General features: G+C 33.4%; 1 protein-coding gene and 1 long non-coding RNA gene across 8 annotated transcripts in view; one reads left to right on the plus strand and one right to left on the minus strand.

Moving 5' to 3' along the window:
* Positions 1–14,540, plus strand: part of LOC110639126 (uncharacterized) — a 40,798-nt gene that overhangs the window by 20,820 nt on the left and 5,438 nt on the right. The window contains exon 5 of the long non-coding RNA XR_009143536.1: positions 5,889–8,426. This is a non-coding gene — a long non-coding RNA (uncharacterized LOC110639126). The remainder of the gene's footprint in view (positions 1–5,888; positions 8,427–14,540) is intronic.
* Positions 1–14,540, minus strand: part of LOC110638897 (MADS-box transcription factor 23) — a 41,276-nt gene that overhangs the window by 3,046 nt on the left and 23,690 nt on the right. For all 7 annotated transcript variants that reach the window (XM_058135325.1, XM_058135321.1, XM_058135333.1 and 4 more), the window contains exons 3-4: positions 7,127–7,205; positions 5,593–5,654 (exon numbers count right to left, since the gene is read on the minus strand). In XM_058135325.1, the coding sequence (XP_057991308.1) occupies positions 5,593–5,654; positions 7,127–7,205 (141 nt within the window). The remainder of the gene's footprint in view (positions 1–5,592; positions 5,655–7,126; positions 7,206–14,540) is intronic.

Consider the following 14,540-nt stretch of genomic DNA (forward strand, 5'->3'; position numbering starts at 1 on the left):
GAGCTTCTTTAAATTTGCCATTTATGCTTGTTAATCATTCTATAAATTGCCAGGCGGTCAATTTGTGTGCTTGTATTTGATGGTCATATTCACATTGCTAAACTAGCAATGCTAAGGTTGGATGACCCAATCGTTGGTAGTTAATTTCGTGGGGCTTGAATTATCAGATATTGGTAGAATTAGTTTGAGAGGGAAAGTTGTAGTCTTTATGTGTCAGTCATACATAGTTTTATAGGTTAGTTTTCTGAATGAATTATTTATGAATGTTTTGGTTATTTTCTTTAGTTATTTGCAGACAAGTCTTGTGTTGTCGGTGGAATTATATTTGATTTGTATAGATTAACTTATTAGATTAAACTGCGTGAACAAAATAGTGAATAAAAGGTATTTGGTTACAGTTGGATAGATGACACGAGTATTACGTTAACAACAAAAACAGTTAAAAGATTATAACAAATGTTGAAACTTAAAATTCCATGTCATGTATATACTTTTTATGTAATAGAAGAATGACCTACCTCCTCCCCCCACCCCCCCCCACCCCCCCTCTCTCTCTCTCTATCTCTCTCTCTTTTTTTTTTTTTTTTGGTGGATAGGGTTGATTGGAGATGGGGAGAGGGCACCGCCTGCCCTTGTCCCCTTCTGCATGACACACATGCTTCATATGCCTTTGCTGACATGGGTGAACCTTTTGCAAGTGTTAAATCAGTTGTAAACACAAGGAGATGGCATTGGATTATAAATAATAGTATGTCTTACCCACCACTAGGTTCCAATTTCTAATCTGTTATGGAAAGTCAATCACCATGTTATGGAAAGTCAATCACTATATTATTTCTCTGTATATTTTGTATTCTGTATTCCTATTTAGGATTTCTTATTTAGGATTTCTTCCTAATTAGTAGAACACAATTATAGGAACCAATTGTATATATATACCCATGTACAGATTAATTGAAATCAATGAGAATCATCTCTTTCTACATGGTATCAGAGCAGGTCATCAATCTAGGGTGACTATTTGTTTTCACTACCCAGCTCAACCCCCTCATTCCACCACTGTGTCTTTGTTCGATCGAGATAACCATTAAAGGACTTCTGAGGTTTGGCTCTCAGATCCTATTTTGGTATTTGCTTGATTTGTGATTTTGGGTTATTTTGCTGCTATAAGAACTTTGGATTAGCGTTTCGGTTAGTTTTCTTTGTCTCAACAAATGGCAGACAATAAGAATGTTATTTCTGATGTGATTCCGGTGATGACTAAGATCACGGAACACAAACTCAATAGTTCGAATTACCTGGAGTGGAGTAAGACTGTTAGGGTCTATTTGCGTAGCATTGATAAGGATGATCACCTTACTAAAGATCCACCAACTGATGATACACGACAAACTTGGCTAAGGGAGGATGCTCGGTTGTTTTTGCAACTTCGGAACTCGATTCATAGTGAGGTAATTAGTTTAATAATCACTGTGAATTTGTTAAGGAATTGATGGATTACTTAGATTTTCTGTATTCTGGTAAAGGGAATATCTCCCGTATTTATGATGTTTGTAAGGCATTCTACCTTGCTGAGAAAGAGGATAAGTCTCTCACGGCTTATTTTATGGATTTTAAACGGGTATATGAGAAACTTAATGTATTGTTGCCTTTTAGTCCTGATGTGAAAGTTCAGCAGGCCCAACGGGAGCAACTGGCTGTTATGAGTTTTCTTGTAGGCCTTCCTTCAGAGTATGAGACTGCTAAATCTCAGATCCTCTCCAGTTCTGAGATTTCCTCTTTGCATGAAACGTTCACACGGGTCCTTCGTACAGAGAGTACTCAATCTTCACAGCCTGCCAGTAGTGCTCTTATTAGCCATAATCCAAATGGACAACAGGGTAATAGAAGAGGAAGTAGAGGAGGAATTACAGCAATGTCAGCGTAATGGAGAGGCTAGTTCTAATCAGACTCAAGAGGAGTCATTTGTTATTATTGCCATGAGCACGGCCATACAAAATATAATTGTCTGCAACTTCAGAGAAAAATCAGCGATCACGGATGGCAAATATGGCGTGAGAGAATTCTCTGATATCTTCCTCTGAGAAAACTATTTTGGTATCTGCGCAGAGGATTTTGCACAATTTTTCGATGTCGTGCATCTCTAAAGCCTACCGGTTCCCCATCGCTGCGATCACGAGTCGTAAATCCACTACATGCCTTGTGTCTTCTTCATCCAAATGGGTTATTGATTCAGTGCGATGCATCACATGACAGTAATTCTAGTCTTCTATCTGCTTTTCAGTCTAATCTCACTTCCTCTACTGTTACTTTAGCTGATGGTTCTACTTCTTGTGTCATGGGTTCTGGAACTGTGAACCCGACTTCGTCAATTTCTTTGTCTTCTTTCTCTTTTAATCTACTTTCTGTTAGTAAACTTACTCGTACCTTAAATTGTTCTGTTTCCTTTTTTCCTGACCAGTGTTTGTTTCAGGATCTTACGACGAAGCAGATTATTGGTAGAGGACGCGAGTCGTGGTCTCTACATTCTCGAAAATCATGTACCGCGTCGCTTGTTTGCTCCAAAGACTTTAACACCTCTTGAAGCTCATCAGAGATTGGGTCATCCTTCTTTGTCTACCATGAAGAAGTCAGGTCCTCAATTTCGTCTTTATCGATACTAGAATGTGAGTCGTGTCGCTTGCAAAACATCATCGTTTGCCTTCTGTGTCTAGAGTCAATAAACGGGCTTCATCTCCTTTTGAGTTAGTTCATTCTGATGTTTGGGGTCCTTGTTCGGTTACATCTAAAACTGGATTTCGTTATTTTATTACTTTTGTTGATGATTACTCTCGTGTTACCTGGTTATATTTACTGAAAAATCGTTCTGAGTTGTTTTCTATCTTTTGTGCCTTTTGTAATGAAATCAAAACTCAATTTAATATTTCTGTGCGCATATTAAGAAGTGACAATGCCAAAGAATACTTTTCAGCACAATTTCAGCCTTATATGGCACAAAATGGCATTCTTCATCAGTCTTCCTGTGTGGATACCCCATCCCAAAATAGCGTGGCCGAAAGAAAAAAATCGTCATCTTCTTGAGGTAACTCGTGCTCTTCTTTTTCAGATTAAAGTACCTAAACACTTTTGGGAGGATGCAGTTTCTACGGCATGTTTTTTGATCAATCGTATGCCGTCTTCTGTCCTTAATGGGGATATTTCTTATACTACTTTGTTTCCTACAAAATCTTTGTTCCCTATTGAACCCCGTATTTTTTGTTGTACCTGTTTTGTGCGTGATGTTCGTCCACAGGTTACTAAATTGGATCCAAAATCCCTCAAATGTGTCTTCCTTGGGTACTCCTGGCTCCAAAAAGGGTACCGTTGTTTCTCTCCTACACTTAATCGTTATCTTGTTTCTGCAGATGTCACATTTTTTGAGTCCACTCCATTTTTTCCTTCATCATCTGTGTATGAGAGTCAGGGGGAGGAGGATGATCTCTTAATATATACTGTCCAACCAATGTCTAGTCCTCTCCCACAGCCTGTTCCTTCTGTCTCTAGACCTACTCGACCTCCCGTTGTTCATGTTTATTCCAGAGATTGAGATTCCCGACTGCATCCTCCACCAGTTACTTCGTTGGGAGATCCTGTACCTCATACTGATCATGATTCTGATCTAGACTTACCCATTGCTCTTCGTAAAGGTAAACGTTCATGTACTTACCCTATCTCTTCTTTTGTTTCTTATAATCAATTGTCTTCTTGTTCTCGGTGTTTTGTTACTTCTTTAGACTCTGTTCCTATCCCTAATAATCGTTGATGAGGCAATTGTCTCATCCTGGCTGGTGTGATGCTATGAAAGAGGAAATGGAGGCTTTAGATGCTAACGGTACATGGGAACTATTGCCTTTGCCCACTGGTAAGAAAGCTATTGGTTGCAAATGGGTATATACAGTAAAGGTAAATCCTGATGGTTCTGTGGCTAGGTTAAAAGCACGCCTTGTAGCAAAAGGATATGCTCAGACATATGGGGTTGATTACTCTGATACTTTTTCTCCTGTAGCTAAACTTACTTCTATTCGCTTGTTTATCTCTTTAGCAGCTACATATGATTGGCCCCTGCATCAATTGGATATCAAGAATGCTTTCCTTCATGGTGATCTTCAGGAGGAGGTGTATATGGAGCAACCACCTGGGTTTGTTGCTCAAGGAGAGTTGGGTAAAGTTTGTAGGCTTCGGAAGTCTCTTTATGGCTTGAAACAAAGTCCTAGGGTATGGTTTGGGAGATTCAGTGAAGCAGTACAGGAATTTGGTATGCGAAAGAGTAAGTGTGATCACTCAAGATTTTATAGGCAACTGAGGTCGGGTCTAATTCTCTTGGTAGTCTTTGTGGATGACATTGTCATCTCTGGGAGTGACTCTGCAGTATTTCATCTCTTAAAACCTTTCTCCAAACTCGCCTGCACCAAAGACTTGGGATTGTTAAAGTATTTCTTGGGTATCGGGTTATGAGAAGTAAGAAGGGTATTTTCTTGTCTCAAAGAAAATATGTCCTCGATCTATTGACAGAGACAGGAAAATTAGGTGCTAAGCCTTGTAGCGCACCAATGACTCCAACTTTACAATTGTTAGCAGGGGATAGTGAGGAGTTTGAAGATCCAGAGAGATACAGGAGATTGGTAGGAAAATTGAACTACCTTACAGTCACTCGTCCTGACATTGCTTATGCCGTTAGTGTGGTAAGTCAGTTTATGTCTTCCCCAACTGTTGCTCATTGGGAAGCCTTGGAACAAATCTTGTGTTATCCGAAGGGCGCCCAGAAGAGGTTTGCTATATGGTAATCATGGGCATTTGAATGTTGAATGTTTTTCAGATGCCGACTGGGCTGGATCTAAGGTTGACAGGAGGTCAACTACTGGATATTGCGTTTTTATTGGAGGAAATTTGGTGTCTTGGAGAAGCAAGAAGCAGAGTGTAGTTTCTCGATCTAGTGCTGAATCCGAATACAGAGCCATGGCACAATCAGTATGTAAGGTAATGTGGATACTTCAATTACTAGATGAGACAGGTTTTAAGACCTCCCTGCCTGCGAAATTGTGGTGTGATAATCAAGCTGCTCTTCATATTGCTTCTAATCCGGTGTTTCATGAGCGGACCAAACATATTGAGATTGATTGTCACTTTATTCGTGAAAAGATTCAACAATGATCATCTCAACAGACACATCAAAACCGAGAGCAGTTAGGAGATATTTTCACAAAAGCTCTGAATGGAGCTAGGATTGACTACATTTGTAACAAGTTGGGCATGATTAACATCTATGCTCCAACTTGAGGGGGAGTGTTATGGAAAGTCAATCACCATGTTATGAAAAGTCAATCACTATATTATTTCTCTGTATATTCTGTATTCCTATTTAGGATTTCTTATTTAGGATTTCTTCCTAATTGGTAGAACACAATTATAGGAACCAATTGTATATATATACCCATGTACAGATTAATTGAAATCAATGAGAATCATCTCTTTCTACATAATCCTTGCTCTGTTTCACACTTTTTCCATGCCTCTCACATAACAAATTAATGTTCAAAAGGGAAAAAATCATACCGGTGATTTTCTTGTAAGTTTTGCAGTTGTTGCCTCAACATAGCTGCCTCCCTTTGCCAGAACTAGCAAAATTCACAATTTAGCAACATATCATCCTTTTCTGGTTTTACCAGCTACACTAAATTATTTCTTTATTTTTGTAATGTTCATGACCAAATAGAAACATATAATATCATTAACTTTTTCATGTGTGATTTTCCTTCCCCCTCCTAATTTCATTGTAGTGGTTAATTATTTTTTACACAACCTTCTTTTGATGCATTATCCATTGATTGAGTTCAATATGCCTTTTTAAGATGCAGAATTCAAGTGCACCCATGGACATGAGAGTTATGGGATTTATGAGATTTGTTGCGTGATTCAATGACAGGTATCAAGAAAAAAAAAGTAACTTAGTGAAGAGTTTTTTAGCAATCAGCAATATGTTTTATGGTAAATATTCTTGTCTTGTCTAAGTGACTTTATCTGGGCATGACCAGTGGCTACCCCATTTAAAGGAGAAGATTTATGGTATGTTAGAAGCCCAACAACATAACAGAAGTAGTTAAAATCTTATGAACTTAAATCAGTATTATTTGCTTTTTTGCACAGTATTTATCTACCTGATTGGATTTTACTGACAAGACATGGCCACAGGTCACTAATTGTCTACATTGCTGGAGTCTGATTTTACTGCATGTTCTTTCACATGTATTTCTGGTTCAACCTTCTGTTGACATTGTGAGATGCTGTTTTTGATTGACAATTATCACTAATAAAAATAGAAAAGTAAAGGTTCTTGTGTTGTAAAATGATGATTAGGATGCTGATGTGTCAACAATGCGGAAGCTATATCTTAATATATCAAACTTTGAGAGAGGTGAAATTGCTCATTCTCTTTTTCTACTTACTAATAACTGCCTTTCTATCTTTACTATATTCTCTATATGCTGGAATCCTGTGTGAAGCATTAGTGTTGTTTTCTATTTCTAGAGCTTTAAGACTATTTATCTTCTCGAGTGATGTTTCTGAGACTATAAACACTTAGATATGTTGGTTTTCCTCTTGTTTTCTACAATTGATGTCGGTGCCATTTGCAACATTTACCACACTGCAATTCTGCTTTCATTCTTTACATCATCATTCTTCCCTTGCAATCATATCAAAGGCATGTATCTGTTCAAACAAAATGTATGTTGCCCATCCTTTATAGGTCCTTTTTTTAACACAATCCTTCATTTAGATTTCCATTCTCAGACCATTGACACCAAGGCTAGTTGGAAAATATCATCATCTATAATCTCCTTTTATGCATAAAATATTCCAACATGTGGATGCCTTAAAGATTTGTGTAATTTCCAGAACTTTTAGCTCAAAGTTTCAAATGATTGTTAGATTCAGTGTCTCTTTGCCATAGAGCTGCCTAATTGAAATTTTTTTTGGTGTATGCTTCTCTAGTTGTTAACCACTTTGTTTAGAGAAAAGTAACAAAGTTCAACATGCTTGTCTCTAATACCATTTATGGCCTACACATAGAGAGTGAGTACTAAAATACCTTCACTTCAGATATTGGGTTTCCCATCTGCTGATGTTCCTCCTTTGATTTGTTGTATCTTTCAATCACTGATTTCATGCTGTAAGAACACATTCAAATTTTATTAGAGATGAACATTGTGCTCTCTGAGATGTGAACACTTCATAAATAAAATGTCACTAACTACCAAATGTATGACTTAGAAAGAAATTGGATATGTTCATTGAGTTGTGCTTATGTCAGTTAAAGCTGTAACTATGGACATCAAATAAGATTTTCAGTTCTTTGGGTTGAAATTGACTGGAGCACAAACTAAAGATGCATTGTCTATATATATTATATATTATTTGACTAAAATTTTGATGTTGATAGATCTAAAGAAGTTTTATATTTATTTATTTATTTATTTTGTTTTGGCCTGAAAATCAGGAAATACACTTTGCAGAAACTGAAATATAGCATGTGACCTGAACTGATAGTGTTTCTCTACATTATTGCAATTTTTCCTCATATGCCCTTTCCTCTCTCTTTACATGGTTATTTTTCCTTGAGTTTGGTATTACAGAATTATGTGCTGAAGGAAAAGAGTCATTACATACTATTGGCTATGATTCTTTTTGTAGATAAATATTTATGCTTTTTTCTTTTTTGGTTTTTTGGGGGGGCGCAAAATTTTACCCTTTCTTTCTATGCAACATTAATCAAGCAAAGATTGGTTTATGGCATCATTCTACAATATTTTCTCATTCATCACATAGAAAGGTCACATTGCAGGATATGATCATCATCTTTGGATCCTTTATGGATGTCAATTGTCAAGACTTCCTGCACATTATTGAAAAGGGGAGAGGGTAGATGGGCAGAAGAGGTTTATATACAAATAAGTTTCTTAGCAAGCTGGAAAATCTGTAGAAGTTTGAATTTAGTGAATTACTGTTGCAATAGGGTTTAGAAAGCCTGTATAACTTATAGAACAAGAGAAGTAAGATAATTCCGAAAGAGACACAAACAAGATACGTCTCTCAGACAAGATAGGGAATCTGAAATATGCATTTATAGTAAATTATTGGGTTTTCCCATTCCCCAGAAGAACATCTCTAAAATTGATAAAGGGCTTTAGTCCTCTGATGTGCAAGGTTCTGGTTGCTTTTGTAGCAAACAGAAGGATTGAATATTCTATTGTAAAAGCAGTCCTGTGATCTCAATTTTATCTTCATTCAGTTTTCAAATTACAGGGACATTAACTGAGGAGAATAAGCCCATTCTCTTCCCAGTGGCTCTACCCAGATAAGATGAGAAATCAAACTGATCTCATGCAATGGTATGTGTGTGTATCCTTCCTCTCAGATTACTTTGAATGCATAGAGAATATCCAAAATCCCTAAAACTGAGATAAAGTTTTACTTTTCCTTCTGCAAAATTTTTTTTTTTCAAGGTCCTGAAGTTTTTCATGGGTTCACTAAATTTGGTAGCTCAATTTAGAAATTTCCCATACTTCGGGTCATAGAAACTTTCAGCTTTTGTTATTTTGCATGTCATCTGAAACTTCCAAATGAAATTCGAGTCATCTAAGCCATCACAATTTTTGTTGCAAAGTAATTAGTCCTCAGTCCTCACAAATTTAGTATATTCCAATTCATTCAGTTCTTGACAACTTTACTTCTAGAGGAATTGAAATGCTTGTGTGGTTTCCTTGTGAACTTATTCTATCAGGATCTCATATTCACTATCAGACCATATTATTTGTAGATTTCAATTTAATTTCTTATGCCTTTGATGTTTTGTAAATTTTACAAGCATGAGTTCCACAAATTATGTTGACTCAACCTCACATTAGCTTTTAGTTAATGGAAAATTGTAACCATCCACAAATTCAGGTCATAATGTCACTGTTACCTGCATTATTATATTTCAGATTGAGTTAACTTAGTTATGATGTATAACTAAAATCCTCAGTTGCGTAGGCTTGTGAGTTTGTGCTGAACAGTATTAGGACAGATTAAGGCTTCATATCCATGCATAGAGAGTAAATAAAAGCTGAACCCAACTAGCAAATCTTTGGTCAAAGACTAGTTTGGCTAGACGCTTCTCTCAAACTTTTGGTAGGATATCAAAACAAACTTAAGCTTGTCTTGAATCAGAGAATCTACTAGGAAATGGGTTGCTGCAAAACTGCTTGCTTGAGATTCCGTGTATAAAGGACCTATAGCTTAAACCTAAGTTGAAGGATATTGTTTCATTTAATCAAAATAGCCTTGAGCTTAACATCCTATTTCCCTTTTATCTAGTTTGCTTATAGCCAAGACATAGGACAACCTAGACTAAAGTCTCAAAAACCCTGTAGTTCACTATTTTCTTTCCTGTCAACCTTTTATGAACTGTTAATATAAAGCAACAATATGTTATTGCAGAATGCATTAAATTCACTAGGGGATGATATGTGTCATTCAACAATGTTTTCCTATTGTACTTATTTGTAGTTATTGTTGTAATAATATTTAGAATTATACATGCGGAATTATGGTCGATGAAGATGATAAGAGTCGGGAGAGGTATGGAGGGAAAATAATATTTCAGGAGAATCTTAGAAGTGTTAAGGGGAAGTTTGAGTGAGATGGTTGACTTAGCGCCTACATGGTTAGAAGTTGATGGTTAGTGGTTGAAGCCTTAAAGGGCCATAAGGTGATATTGAAACTGAAGATCCTTACTTTAATCATTATAATTACAACTTTGAACCATTGATTGCTACCTTTGAAAAGCTACTCTAAGCTCCATACTAAACACTCCAAATTAGTGGTGAATGCAAAAGTCAGCTCACACATGCTTAACTAGACAGACATTTAATTAAAATAAGATATAATAAAAACAAAGAAGATAATTGGTGAATGAGGAAAAAAAAAACAATATAATTCCTGGTTCCTATGTCTTGAGATGAGTGGTATCCATAATTGCGTAAACTTTCAAGGTATGGAACTTGCAAGCTACTATATGAAAGTATGCAAGTGAGTGAATGCACATGGATTAAAAGGTAGGATGAAAGTTTGGTGCTAGGAAAGATAGAATATTTGTTTGTCATTTCTATTCAAGCTGTGGTTGAGAAAAATATAATTTCAAAAATATTTATTATGGATCTTGAAATTTTTATTTTAATTTAAATTTGACTTATTTTAGTTGTAAAAATTTTCATAACAGTAAAAAAATTTAATAGCATCTAAGTGAGTAATGTTAGTCATGGGTAATCTTATTGATCTTTCTTCATTTTTAAGAAAGAGAAAGTAATGAAATGTTGAGTTTGAATTTTTTATTTATATATTTTAAGATAAATGTTTTTTTTTTTTGAAAAAGAAAATGACTATTGCTGTGTGCACTAATTATTGCGCAATCTGTTGAGCCTTTATTGAATAAAAAAAATAATTATAATTTCTAACTCCTCTCCTATTGCCTTCATTACCCTTTTTGTCCTTTTTCTACATTTTTCATCATTTATGGCATTGAAGAAAATTGCCAATAAAAAATGTTTTAATTAAAGAAAATATGATGAATGAAATGGAGTGCGTGTGCTATGAAGCTGTAAGATTATCGACAAAGTGAATGATAAATTTTATAGAATTGTGGTTAAACTGATAATGTTCTATGGTAGTGAATCTTAAATATCTAACATATTTATAAGATGTGTGGTAGAGGTGTGAATGTTACTATAAATGTCTAATATTGCGATAATAAATAACTTATAAATGATCACATTTGCTAGAGAGTGCATATAGTATATATTGAGGATAAAATGAGAGTATCGATTAAAATGGTTTGGTTTGTCTAATACAGAGAATCAAATGTTTTTTTGTATGAAAATGTGATAAATTAGTGCTGGAGAAAAAAAGGAAAACAAAAAATGAAGTGAAGGAAATAATTTTGAAAAGTTTATAATATTTAAATATTGATGTAGAAATGATTTTAAAGGAGTTGAATGGCTAGAAAGAGAGTATGCATATGATCGATTTTAACTAGGTTAAAATTAAGAATTAACTATTTTCATAATTAAAGGTAAAATTAAACAATTTTCAAGAATTTTTTATTTTTAATTTGACAAAGTCACTAAAATATAAAGAAATTTGCAATGCCTATCATAAACACTTGCACGTTAAATCATTTGCTGTTACATGCATCTTTGACCATCAAAGCAACCTGTGAAGGCTACAAACAATTAGTGGTGACCATAACAAATTATCATTTTTGTATTTCTTTTGTCTTTTGGTGATCAATAACTATTTGAAATCAATACAAAGCTCAATTTATATTTAAATTCGTAATAAATAGGTGACATTAATAATTAGATTTTCTTACGTATTGAATTATGTTGTTTACTACAATTTTTTTTTTAATTATAATCCTTTTAGATTCCTGTTATATACTTAAAACTAACTAATTCAATAAGTATTATTTAATTATAATATGGACAAGTAAAACGTAATGTATATTCTATCCTACAAGTAAAATCTAATTGGATTAACTAACCATTTGTTTTTCATTAATTTGTATGAAAGATGCCATATGACTGGAGAAAGGGCACTTCCATTACTATTTTTATGAATAGAGGCATTCAAAGTTGCATAAACTACTGGTAAGTCATATGATAAAATTATGAGAAAAAGTTATTAAGTACAAACTAAGAGATACTATCAAGGTATTGGAGAGCTTTATGTCGGATAGATCTGCAACGTAACTTATCTTTTTAGTCTTTTTAGTTAGAAGATTAATTAAAATATATTGAAAGATGAAAAAGGATATCTATATGGCATACATTGACTTAAGAAAAAGGGCATTATGATAGTGTACATGGGTGCTAGAAAAGAAAGGAGTCAATCTTAAGTATATAAATGTTTTTAAGGAAATGTATGAGGGGTGATCACAAGTATGAGGACAATAGAAGAGAACATAGACAAGTTTTCCATAATAGTGGGCTATTTCAAAGATTTGCTTTAAGTCTATACCTATTTTCTTTAAATGTGAATGAGTTAATTAGTCATATTCAAGAAGATGTCTTGTGATGGCACATGTTATTTACATATGAAAGCAAGTGTTTTAAGCTAAGTGAAGTAAGATAAAATATATGTAGTTGGAGTTTAGGCCTTTTGGTGCTTAGATGCAATCAATTCAAACATTTAGGTTCTATTATACAAAAGAACTAAGTTTCAAATGAGAATGTAACTCATAGGGATCAATACATAGTGGGTGAAATGGAGAAGTGCAATGGGTGTATTATGCAAGAATAAGATCCCTAACAAAGTGAAAGATTATTCTTATGGTACTATGGTCAGACCAACAATGTGGTATGGGAGTGAATATTGGGCATTTAAGATACAACATACCCATAAAATAAGTGTGGTAAAAATGTAGCTATTAAGATGGATGTTTGGTAACACAGTTGATAAAATTAAGAATAACCACATTTATCAAATAATGCATGTGACATATATTCAAAATAAAATGAGAGGGTCAATTAAGATGATTTAATCATGTCTAAGGTGAAGAACCAAATACCCTAATATAAAAGTATGATAAGTTAGTAGGAGAATGAGTAAGAGAGAAGATGGAGATTTAAGATAATGTGGGGGGAAGTAGTATCAAAAGATCTATAAATTTTGAATATTGATGTGGATTTGATATCTAATAGGATTAAATAACGAAAAATAATTCATACAACTATCTCCAATCATTTAGAAATTAAAACTTAATTATTGTAATTTATTTGAAACGATATGTTTTGAGTTAAAATTAAATATTTCTAACCTTTTAGATTTAGTGTACTAATGTTACAACTACTTGATTTCTTTGCAACCAATTTTAGCAGATTGTAAAAGCTTCGAATACTTAAGCTAAATGATTTTGTATTTTTGAGACTATATAATAAAGATTTTACGTTATAGTATGATTTTAGAAATCTAATTTTTAAAGTCTTCAACTTTTGAGATTGTTGTAAACATTTTTAAATTGAATCGAATGGTGCTTAGCCCTTCCTCAACTATCTAAACACCGGGTCTCTTTCACCTATATTTTTAACTTCATATATTCGATATTTGATAATCTTTTTTCTTCAAAACTCCCCATGCATCATACACTTCTCTAAACTAATAAAACTGTGGAAAGGTTTTTTCTCCTCTTAGAATTTATCCATATTTTTGCTGAAAAATATTGATATAAATTTTAACAATCGTCCTTTAATTTATAAAAATGTAACATTATAATCTTTTAACTTAAAAATGTGATATAAAACTCTTTCAACTTTTAAATTTTAAACAGTAAAATATCTATAACTTCTAATCATTAGTTTTCTAATTAAACGTGACATGGACAAATTTAACGTAGCGTTTAGCCAGCATTATTCTCTAATCATCATGCCACGTATAATAAAATTATCCTTAAACTTTACTAGTTGTAATATCATTGTCTTTTAATTTTGTCATTTGTAACACCATTGTCTCATAGCTTTACATCAATGTAACACAATCATTCATATAACACCATTATGATTTGAAATCATTGACATTATCTCATCTAATATAGATAAACCATAGCTAGAATTTTTAATCTTAATTTGTCTATTGAGCAATATAATTTTTTTTAAACTATTATTAATAGATTTAACTTAGTTAATATTTCTCTCTCATTTATCATGTCACGTGTAATAAGGCAATCTTCAAGTGCAAAATTTAAAAATTAAGAGAGTTTTATATTATATTTTTAAGTTGAGAGATTGCGGTATTACAATTATATAAGTTCAAAAATCATTGTCGAAATTTTTTCAGAATTATTGCCTCCATAGTTCATCTTGCTAATAAACAATTGATTATTACATATATTTGAATTACATTTTATTATACGTTTTATTACTCTTTGCAGAAGTTCCTTTTTTGGCTCGTGAACTATGCTCAAATTTTTCTTTTTTCTTTTTTTTTTTAATTTGTAAAACACATTAACGGAAAAAAATAATATAAAATTTATGATAATATATTTAAAATTAACAATATTTAATAAAACTTTATCCAAAGATTATTGATCAATTATAACCATTAGCCATTAGCTAGCTAGCAGCAAAACCTACCAATTATCACTTACCGAGTAGACGTGTTCTTAACTTCTTACTTGGCGAAGGAACATTATTATCTTAGCATCACCACTTCGAAACGGCTAAATCAACAATTAATAAAGGTTGAAAGAATTTATATTTTTTTACGTCATGGAGATTCCACGAGACTAATAAATCAAGAATCATTATTATCATTCTAATTTCTATTTGTCATGAGGGTTGTACGAACCAAATTACTAGGATTTGAACGTTTAGAACACCCATTTGAACTTGCTTGTCTACATAAATCAAATATTATCACATATTTAATTTCAGATTAATTTCATATGTTACATAAAAATAATTGTATTT

This window comes from Hevea brasiliensis, chromosome 2 (genome assembly GCF_030052815.1).
Source record: "Hevea brasiliensis isolate MT/VB/25A 57/8 chromosome 2, ASM3005281v1, whole genome shotgun sequence".
NCBI classification, from domain to species: domain Eukaryota; kingdom Viridiplantae; phylum Streptophyta; class Magnoliopsida; order Malpighiales; family Euphorbiaceae; genus Hevea; species Hevea brasiliensis.